Below are 11494 nucleotides of genomic sequence, written 5' to 3' on the forward strand. Positions count from 1 at the left end.
ATTTATCGAACATTCTATTGAGGTAGGATACAGCAACAAATACCCTGCTCAAAATGTGGAGCAGCGCGTCTGGGGAAGTACCGCAACTTTATAGAAGATCACAGCTAAGTAATACTCTTTTAAAAAAGATTTACATTTCTGTGTTGAGTAAGATGGCCAGAGCTTCTGGGGAGGTTTAGAGGTAGAGTCGGTAAAGAGCATGCGATATTTTTAGTTTTGAAGGCGTCTATAGGCTACGGTGACCGTTAATACTGAGGAAGGCCACAGCAAAACATACATACAAAAAGATAATAATTAAAATACTTTATACAATACATGCTATCGTGATGCTGATTGATTAGTTACTTTTTTATTTGATCCATTACTTTCTGAGCCATATCGAAGAGTTCTCGGTAAAGATAATACGCATTGGCAGCTACCCATAAAGTAGTCCAGTGTGGATATAGAGACAGCAAAGCAACAAAAAATGGCTCTGCAGCATCAGGGTCGTCTTCTAATACCATACATCCTTTTGATAAGAGACTGTAAGAGAAATACCATGAACTATACAAGCATTACGAAAAGAATGTATTTGTTTTGTATTTTATAAAATGATACCGATCGATATAAATCATTCTCTAATTGTTTCAACTTTTCATTATTTAGAATATTGACCTACCTAAATCATAGTTTTAACGAGTATGATAACGTACCAAGATTTAGATAGAATTTCAAGTCTCCTAAACGTATTTTACGATACCACAGGTTGAAACCGTAGTATTTTTTTGTTTCTCTTATTACCTATCAGTTAATCTACGTATTGTTAATTGCGAAAACAACATTAACTGCAAAAAATGGAATGTGATGTCAGGTAGTACTACTAAGTTAAATTATATGACATACAAGCTTTAGAGGTGAATTATTACTTCTTTTTAATTATATAGTAAGTATATAGTAAATACGAGTTTATTATATTTTAGTTTTAGTTTTTATATTAAATGTTTTATTGGATGATTATCACCTTAATGGATGTCTTGGATTTAGTGACAGCGATCTATTAGTGCAAATATTAGCCCAGTTCTTGTCGATATCTCTAAGGCACGTCGCTAACTCTCTCCAATAATCTGCTTCTTTAGGTTTTTCTACAACTAACTAAAAAGAAGAAATTTTAGTGTAAGTTGAATAAAATATGGTAAATTTTAATAAGTAGTTTTGCAACATATCTGCCAATGGTATGTAAGTGTAGAATCTACATTGTAAGGGATTCATTAGTCAAAATCCACGCTAAAAATTTGCGTCGTGATTGCAAATTATCATTTCATGTAATAAATGTTTAGTGTAGTCCAAGTCAAATACTATACTTTAAACACAAGAGTTTATTTGACATACAAAAAGTCGTCTGTCTTTATAAAAAAAATTGTTAGTTCGTGATTTTTTTGACGTGATAACTTCTAATAAATCGATGAACGCAGGCTGCATGCACGAAAAAGGATGACTGATAGATCCTTTTCGCGCTTTGTGCCGTTACGCTCATTGTACGCTTGCGCCGCATCTATCTCTCTTCTACTAGATTGGCCTATGCGTCCGAGATGTTTTGTTATGACGTTGTTATGTTAAACTACCGTCCGTAAACAAACTTTACAGACAACCAGTTTTTGTACATGGGATAGTTTTGAATACAAGACATATATATACAAACAGAAGTTTTATTATAAAAAATAATTAGGTAAATATGCTCTATGGACATGCCTGTAAATAAAGATCCATGGCATGCTGAATGTCTTGCAGTTGTCGAGCATGCCTTGCGGCCCTCAACGTGACGTTCACTTCTTGCACTGCGCCATTGGCCGAAAGAGTTTCGTGAGTGATTTTCATAAGACAGGCGTGGGCTATCATTAGCATTTCCTTTTGAGTGTCAAATAAAAGAATTAAAATTCCATAACAAAAATACTCTTAACTTTTACAACTTAACAAAAAAAGTGTGTGTGTTAGCTCCAACACGCAACTGGAGGTTACTCCTTGAAACAGTTATAATTATATTGAAAAAGTATTCGTGCCTTTCTCGCCTAAAAAGTTCCGCGGTAAAACGTTACTCCTAGGACAGGTCTTAGCATCTTTGCTCAGTGCTACTGTTTCCAAGTATGTATTCATTTGAGTGTCAAAGTGATGTCAATGGCGATTTTTAGTATTTTTATTAAAAATTTATGTAACATATAAGGTTTACAGTTCATGAAACATACAAAATTAAAACATAAGCCTAAATAGGCAACAGGTTCCAAATATATATAGATGATCGCAGGATGATGGAAGGACGGAAAATGATTTTTTCGAGCCCCTGTATTTGAAAAAAATATGCAACTCATACCTCGTAAGTGTTGTCGGAACGCAAGAAGTCGCTGACAACAAAATTGTTGTTGACATAAATAGCAGCTTCTTGCCAGAAGTATGTGATTAATTCCACTCGAGTTCGAGATGCACTTAGTTGTCTGATGATTGCACATAGGTCGGCTGTACCTTGAAGTTATTGAATTTATGATCTTATAAATGTAACCCTGCACTAAGAATTCTTAAATTTTACATTTTTAATAAATAAAACTTTCTACTACAAGGAAGGAAACTCAAAGTAAAAATAATGTTATTGTTGGCAAGGAAGTTGGAAGGCAAGATGAAATAGTTGTGTGACATCAGTCAGTGGCCTAGTGGAGGGTCGTTAATATAAATAGATTAGGCATACATCGAAGTATATATCATATATATAGTCATGTATTGAATATAAGCGGAGTTGTGTTGAGCTGCTAAATATATATTTACTTTTCATAAAAATGAGTTTTACTTTACAACAGTCGTATAAAATAATAGAACGAAAATATCGAAACTTGATTGTTAGTTTACCATAGTAAGGCACATGTCGTATTGAGTTAGCCGCACTCCTCACTGTAGCCTGCCAGGAGCGATCGAGCGGGCCACGTCCAGAGCATTCTCTATTGATCGGTAGCGACTCGATATCTGTCATCATTTCCTTCATTTCCGATCTGCGAAATTTATTATCAAGAAGTCAAATCCGAGTATCGAAATTAATTTAAAAGTAACTACTTGATACATCTCTTAAGAATCATTATGCTTTATCTCTATTATTCTCATTTTTATTTGTTTATTAATATTACGGGCAATATTATAAATGTAAAAGAAAACATATCGTTATTATGTATATAGTAATTACAATTATATAGGTAGTAAATGTTTGTAATATTAAAAATAGCATCTAGTATAAAAACGTAGGTACAACATCTATCTTAAATAGTTTTTTTTGATAAGTACAACAACTTTAATTTTATAAGTAAACTATATAAAATATTTACTGAGATATGTAAGGAGGTATGACTGCTTGCTTGAATGGTCGAGCTAGGGTAACTTCGATGAGAGCGAAGGAGCAGTTTTTATCACTGACCACAGTTGGTGTCAGTAGAAATGGTTCATTGGAATTCATAGGCTCTGTTTTTTCTCTGAAATACAATTTATTAAGTTAAATATTAATAGGAAAATAGGTAGATATCCTGTGTACTCAAAATAGTGTTTTTTCTTTCTATATCTACCTATTTTTTCCTTTTTAAATATACATTGCAAATTGGCCTCTTAAAGTAAAAATAAAAACGTTAAATAAAATTTAGCATATATACGTTTATACGATAAATGTATAACATGTTTACTGGCCATTAAGAATTTTATTAAACATGATTTTACTTGTTAACTTTCTGCAAATTAGAGAGAACTCTTGGATTTTCATTAGATGTTAACAATTCGCAGCCGCACGTTTTCATCATACTCTCCGACTCGATCCATTGCAACGGTACCACTAATCTTGTTGTTTTCTCTATTAAAATAATTATATAATATGTAAACGTATTTCATTATATATTGTGATTATATCAAACGTGGGTAATTATACCTAAACATAACTATATGTATATTATAAATAGGTACACTTTGATCCTTTTTGTGTTTTATCAGATATATATGTGCTTTTAATCATATTTTGTAGATATTTTTTAATCACATAATATCCACATGTATAATTAAGATTCTTTAGTCACATCATTTAGCTTTGAAAAAAGTCTCGTATAGCATATGGCATTATTTATTAATAATTCACATATAAATGATAATAACAGAGTAAAGGCCTTGAGTAAAGGTTTGTCTTACAAGTAATTTACTTACCTCCTGGATAGAGGAGTTTAAAAAGGTCTATGAAACCCATAAAACTATAAAACAGGTCTTCTTCGTAAGTTTGAACCTCTAAGGGCCACTTGTATCTGCGTAGATGTTCAGAGAGCCATTGCTCAGTGTCCTTAAGTAAAAGAGTTCGATGAAAAGAAGCCCACACTGTGGAATCTGATAAAATCATATAGGTACATACTACATAGTTAAGCTTAGCCGTGAATGTATACTATGAATATACGAGATAATTGAAAGCAATAGAAGCCTATTATTTATATAATTTTCCCTTTTTTAACGTGTATTATTAGTGTACGTGTACTATAAACAGATATAGTCAAATCATAATAAAGTTTTGAACCTACAAGTGTTTAAATGTTAATACGGGAAGCGCTTACTCTTACACCTCTATATTTTACAACAAAAAAATTAATACACACTTTTATACAGAACACACATCAAACTATAAATTAAATATCATTCATCTGAAATATTTTTTTAATATTACAATAAACTAACAAGAATCGGTTAAAGAAATATTTTGTTGGACGTAAACGTTTTGGATGTACGGATGATAATAAAATAACGCGAGAACCGCTTGATGAAATAAGTTGTTTCTTTTTATTGTGTCAGGACACTATTAACAAGGAAGCCTATTGAATATGAAGGTTGAAAAATTATTTAACTTTTTACAATAAATATTTCTACGTTTCTATAATAATAATATAATATCAGAGCCATGTGTGATTGTTTGCAAGAACCAAATCAAGTAATCGAACTTATTATCGTTGTATGGTCGATTATTAATTTTTAAACAAGCTGCTAGAGGGCATTGCTGTATATGGCATGGTATAAGCTAGAAGCAATAGTTTTAAGGCAGTGCGTCGAGGCATGCAGTTTTATATTTTCCATTTTTTTTGTATTATTATTTAATATATAATAGAACAATTAAAACCTAAAATAAATAAAATTTATTTTAGCTTACATTTTGACCGTTTACTCAGACAATAATCTATGTCAATATTTTGTAAATTTTGCAATTCATTCAATTGACATTGAAATTTATCACTTCCTTTTGTAAATCGATCATCTTGAAGTCTTAAACTTTCCCAGTGGGCATAAAAAGACATATTATTGAAATTTTTTGGGGCCTTGTAGCCATTATTAAAAGTAAAAATTGACGTATGCTAAAAAGATATATGTGAACGAGACAACAATATCATATGACGACAATAATTACATTTTATTTATTATTATATACTTAATGTGCTTTCTGAGGTACGATGGGGAGACCCCAATGATAGACATCCAAACTGGAAAGAAATATTTGTACACGTCGTTGTCGGTCGGCGTGCTAGGCGACTCTACTTGTACCACTACACCAGAGCGGTTGAGTCGTTAAGCCGTCAGTCTCGGTTGTTATCATAAATACTTGATACTCGTAGTAGGAACATATCCGCCAACCCGCAGTGGATTGGCGTGGTGGATTAAGCTCCAATCCTTTTCCTACATGGAGAAAGAGGTCTATGCCCACCAGTGGGATGCTACAGGCTGAAAGTGATTATATACTAATCATATTTTATTTATCGTATCATATCATATTTTATTATTATATTTTATTTTAATAAAAAATAAAATATGTTATCATATTTTATTTTTTATTATTATTATTTTATTCATTATTTTTACACACAATAGAGTACATTTAAGAGACATTTTTAAGTACTAGCAATACGTAATTAGAGTTCTAAGCTACACTTCATAAAAATATGTGTCTAAATTGAGACAAAATCAGAAGAATAATATTAATAATCAAGAGTATTTGTTTTTAAGCTTACCTAACCATTAGTACGTCAAAGCTTTTAAATAATAAGGAGATGTTATATATGTAGTATATAGAGCAAAATGCAATGCCCAAATCTTAGGTGATATATAGTGATAGAAAAATTATTTAAACATTCGAAATTATCAATTTATTATAAAACAAGTAATAAAATTCGTATCCATACCAATTCATTTGGCAGCGGCATTTTCGTTACTGCTGTATTAATCATTTTATCACTAGGTGGAGTTATAAAATTGTAGCATCCAATTAGAGTAAATTTAAAATAATTTGCATTTTTAAGTATTTTATGGTGCTTATCATTTTCTTTATTCTTAATATTATTTAACGTTAATGAGATTTTTGGAAAATTATCCCAACTTTTGGCGTGTAGGGCCGAAGGCGGTATTGTTGGCTCCATACGTTCCTTGATAATCATTTCATTTGAACCTTGAAAATGAAAATTTATATACATACATTATGACTTGCATATGAATATTTAACAGTTAAGTTTGAGACAAGTTTTTAAGATTTTACGGTCGCTACGAACACTTAATTACACGTCACATCTATGAAGTCGCCGAAATATCGGGATGTTTCAAAATTACAATTGCGGTAAGCCCGATAAAGAGTAAATAGGGGTTAGAGGCATAATATAACATATGATAGAGATATAATCTATTGACATTTTATACAATATTTTACTATTGTAAATAATGCAAAAATTGCAATTACCAATAAATATTGGCAAAATATCTATATTACAACAATAAAAATCTGAGAATGATTTTTGTGTCGTCATTGCAATAGACTTGTTTGATTGGCTCTGTCCTGTAGAACTGGCACCTTCTGAATTCGTTTCCAAATTTACTGGATGTATTCTTACTGAAATTATAAAATAAATGAATTATTGGCACACTTTTACTGTTTGTAACTATTTATTTGACATAGTTTTTTAGTAGTTATTTTTATTAAAATCGTATTATACGAGTGCAAATTAGTAAGGTTTGATTAAGATCATTATTAACTTAACCATGCAAATATAGCTTAACACTATTTATTTATTTTATGATCTTTCAAAATAAATATTTTGCTTAAAATTTGAAGCATTCAGTTTGGTGTAGTTAGTACCTTACAAAATCAAAATCAAAATAACTTTATTCAAATAAGCCCCAAGAGCACTTTCGAATCGTCATTTTACAAATTAAAATTTTAAGGTGTTTACTATTTTTGTAAAAGTAAAGCTACCACCGATTCGGAATGTAGATTCTGCAGAGAAGAATCGGTAAGAGACTCCGCGTTACAGATGATTACAGGCAAATAATATTTCTTCGAAGTAGTGTTGTATTCCCGCGGTAAGTAAAGTAGCTAAAGCTCCTAGAGATGCATTATGATGATAGCGGGGGTTAGATCAACATGCTTTTGGCTACCGCATAGGCTGCAATAATAGCTTAACATAAGGCACACCATTCCCTTGTTTGTCATCCTAGCAACATAAAATAAATATATGTACATATCGTCATATGTGCATCGTTACAGTTATATATATTTTTTATTATACGACTGAAATAAGTTAAAGAATATTAAACATTGCTTTTGAAGTGTACAAATATATCTATAATTATTACATAATATTATAAGATAAACATTTTTTTTTCTTTTTAAATCAAATAGATTTTGTAGTATTAACACATAATAAAAAGAAAAATGTTGTATTTAACAGAGTACAACGGTAATGCAATCAATACAGGTGTATTAATTTCCGGTCTAAATAAAATTATTCTTCTTTTGACGCTTTTTCCAAATAGCCTTCTACCACTAGCCGATGTGCTAGTAGCTGCTAGTTTCGATCCTGCTTATGACAAACATTTAAATATTTTTAATAATCCTACATAAATATTTGCAATGGTACCAATAAGGCAAGATAAACCTAGTATGCTAGGATATTGTTAATAAATTACTATGCATTTGCTAAATGTTTCTTCATTCTTACCAGTGAGTGGACTGTTAGCAAAGAGACACATTTTTTCGTAATCTGATGGATCATAATTCATGCATCCTTTGGCAATACTTCTTTTATTTTCTACCTCCACTCCTCTGCCAGTTGAAGACGTGACAACACTTGACAGCAGTAATTGATCAAAAAACGAAATCTTTAAAAAATAGGGCTTAGGATCTTCATCTGGAACATGTAATTCTTGGACCTTAATAGTGAAAACATCAAGTGGAGGTAGAAACAGTTCTTCTTTATTCTGTGTTTCTGACTTGACTGATTTTAGAGATGATACTGATCGGTTCTAAAATTATTATTAGGTTATATTTTGAGGTGTGAATTTCTTTCTTATAAAGTATGCAAAAGTTAAAATGTTCATTTATTGAGGTAATTAACATTTTTGGGAAGCTATAAATTGAATATTACCTTAGACTTCTTCATTTTGTTGTCGATAAGCTTTAGATAACGTTACTTTTATATCTGACAGTTACGTTTGAGGATGATATTGTCTAATTATAAAAAAAAAACAAAAAAGGTAATATAAAAGTACGTATAAGAAGTATTTATTATTTTTCGAAGGTCTTTTTTCTTTTCAGTACTATTAATATATACAGTTTTTGGATATATGTTTGACTATGGGCTTAAGACTGTTACAAAATATATATATGTATTGGGCAAGTGATTATTATCACCTTAAAGGGAGGGCGGGGGTTTTTTTAGTATATATGTATATATTTAGCCACGAAGAAAAAAATCGTGATTTATAGGGTTTAAAATCTGCTGCGAAAATAATTTGGGTTATTTTTATATTTAAACATTTTATCTCGATTTGTTATATCAGCTTCTTTTGTTTCTGTTGGATAATACTAATCTTTGAATATGGTATATTTGTATTTGTTAATATTATATTCTTGAATCTCGTCCAAACAAACACGTTATTATCACGATAACGCATACTTATTATAATGAAAATAAATTTAATATCTTAATTTTTAATATTTACTTTTTACGGATATTTCTCGGTCATAAAAAATTTACCCGGATTTTAATTCTGAAATGTCTGTTTTCACAACATTTACTAACAATATGATGAGATTAAATGATTAAAAAGTCATTAGTAAATGATTAATATTGAAATAGACTATGATGTCGTTATAATCTCATTTACATTCACCATGAGTGCAACAGTAGGCGGTTTATGTTTCCTGTTGATTATTTCAGCAGTAAATATGTTAAATTTACTACAAAATGATGCCAATACCTTTGTAAGTACATAATATTTAAAAAAAAACTAATATATAAAAATATTATACCTATGCAGCTAATTAATATATGTAAAAAATAGGGACCTTACGACGTAAGCTGGACGCAATATAACATGTGCAAGGGACCGAAATCGAAAAATGATACTGTAATATTTACTAACATCACAAACGATGGCGGTCATTATATCGCTTATTACAATTTAACATTTTTAGATGACGTTAAATTTACAGATGTAAGTAAGCAATAAAATTTACAAATAATAATAATAATAATAAAAGTATGTATCTATTTAATTTATAATATTTATTCCATATCAGGTTAAAATATGGGTGTATACATTAACGAATAATAGAAAAAATTTACTTTGGACCTACAAAATAACTGATCCATGCAAACATTTTGCAATCGCTTCTGTAGTATTTACCTACTTAAAAACGAACTCCTGTTTTATTAAAAAGGTTGGTAAAGTTACTATCAAGTTTTGTACTATAATAAAATTATACTACGATTTTCTAGTATAAATGAGATGAATATTCAAATTTCTTTAATAAATATCTCTTTTAACTCTTATAATATAATCGTATATAAATATAATTTGATACATACATAAATTTTTATTTTCAGGGTTCATATGTTTTTTCTATACCTTTTGAGGAACTTACTTACGCATTTTTTGGATCATCATTTTTTTACGGAGATTACTCTTTAAAAAGTTTAGGTACATCTAAGCAAGGCAATATTATGTGCTTAACGCTTGGTATGAAATTTTCGAAAAAACGTACAGAAAAAGAAACTGAAATAAGTAACAATTGAAGAATGTTAAAAAAATATGTAAAAATTTCAAGGACATTTCAATAACTGATTGCTTGATTGAATTATTTCAAAAGACTATAAGTATTACTTAGTCTTACATTCTTAATTTAATTTTTTTTTATTAACAAATAATAAGTCAACGATATTTTTCCTAAAAGAACAAAAAAAAAAAAAAAAACTTCAATGATGACGTGAATTCAGTGAAATAATCGTAAATTTATTTACAAATGTATGTACATTAATTTAAGCGTTTGTCAAATTTCATTCCCTAAATTTTAACGCGGGTGGTGGGTAAAACTATAAAAAATAAATTAAATATTTTTTTGCATAGGTAGTTTGTTTTGAGTAATGAGTGACATGCTTTTGTTTAATTTGGTATATGTATAAAACAGTTTCTTTGATGACCTTATGAAGTATGTATCTAGTATTAGAAGTGCACGTTTTATTATTTAATGAATTGTTTCTCTAACAGTATTTCGTGATTTATGATTAAATAAATTTTCTTAAAAATTTGTCTATTTTTGGATCTCTTTAATGATTTCTATTGGGTATGGCATTGAAAAGAAAAACTTTCAACACATGCATCCTTCCATGCTTAACTTACGGGTGTGAAACATGGGCACTCACCAAATCTCTAAGAGACAAACTTGCCAAATGTCAAAGAGCAATCGAGCGCAGAATAGCAGGGACAAAATAGATAGAGTAGAGAGTAATAAGATAGAGTCAGAAATACCGACATCAGGATGAAAACTAAGCTAACTGATATCCTACTACGCATCGGCCATGTGGACCGGACATATGATGCGCGACAAACAAGGAAAATGGTGTAAGGCAGCTTCTGAGTGGTACCCAAGAGATGGGAAGAGAAGCCGTGGAAGACAGTAGGGTAGACTGGGTACGGTTGAAACGGTGGACGGTTGAAACAAAGCGAATATCTCGTGAACTGTGCGTGAAGAGGTGAGGGGTACAAAGGGAGAACGAAGCGGTCGACAGGTCGAAACATGAATTTTAGTGTTGCGTCATTCTTCGCGCGCTGTACTTGTGTATAGGAGACCCCATTGTGTTTTTTGACTGAAAAGTAAGTATTTTTGTTCGTGCACTTTTGCTATTATTATGGTTTTGATTAAAGTTAGAGTATTAAGAGTTTTGTATTGTTTTAGTTGACATTTGTAGAATATGGCAGTATGATTAGTTTTAATCCAAATTTATTATCAATCTTCCTGTAAACAGTTTTATACCTAGAAGGGGGGTTGGGGACAGTTGAAACACTTTTTGTGGGTACGGTTGAAACATTTTATTTATTGAATTTTCTTGTTTCTCAGATGCCAAGGGTTCGCCAAAGGAAGACTACGAGAAGTCGGGCTGACTTATCAACGTACAAACAAGCCTATGAAGATGTAAAAGCGGGA

The 11494-nt window shown here is 30.6% G+C and overlaps 1 protein-coding gene across 1 annotated transcript; it reads left to right on the forward strand.

The window, feature by feature from the left end:
• Positions 1-9181: 9181 nt before the first annotated feature.
• Positions 9182-10119, forward strand: LOC123655844. The gene is made up of 4 exons (XM_045591597.1): positions 9182-9271; positions 9352-9504; positions 9590-9730; positions 9897-10119. Exons 1-4 carry the CDS (start codon positions 9182-9184, stop codon positions 10083-10085), a joined length of 573 nt encoding a protein of 190 aa, XP_045447553.1. The 3' UTR covers positions 10086-10119.
• The last annotated feature ends 1375 nt before the right edge of the window (positions 10120-11494 follow it).

Source organism: Melitaea cinxia, chromosome 8, assembly GCF_905220565.1.
Source record: "Melitaea cinxia chromosome 8, ilMelCinx1.1, whole genome shotgun sequence".
NCBI classification, from domain to species: Eukaryota; Metazoa; Arthropoda; class Insecta; order Lepidoptera; family Nymphalidae; genus Melitaea; species Melitaea cinxia.

Coding starts and splice junctions, on each gene's coding strand:
- LOC123655844 (XM_045591597.1), top strand. CDS start 9,182: ATGAGTGCAACAGTAGGCGGTTTATGTTTCCTGTTGATTATTTCAGCA. Junction 9,272..9,351: donor AAAATGATGCCAATACCTTT/GTAAGTACATAA, acceptor TGTAAAAAATAG/GGACCTTACGACGTAAGCTG. Junction 9,731..9,896: donor ACTCCTGTTTTATTAAAAAG/GTTGGTAAAGTT, acceptor TTTTATTTTCAG/GGTTCATATGTTTTTTCTAT.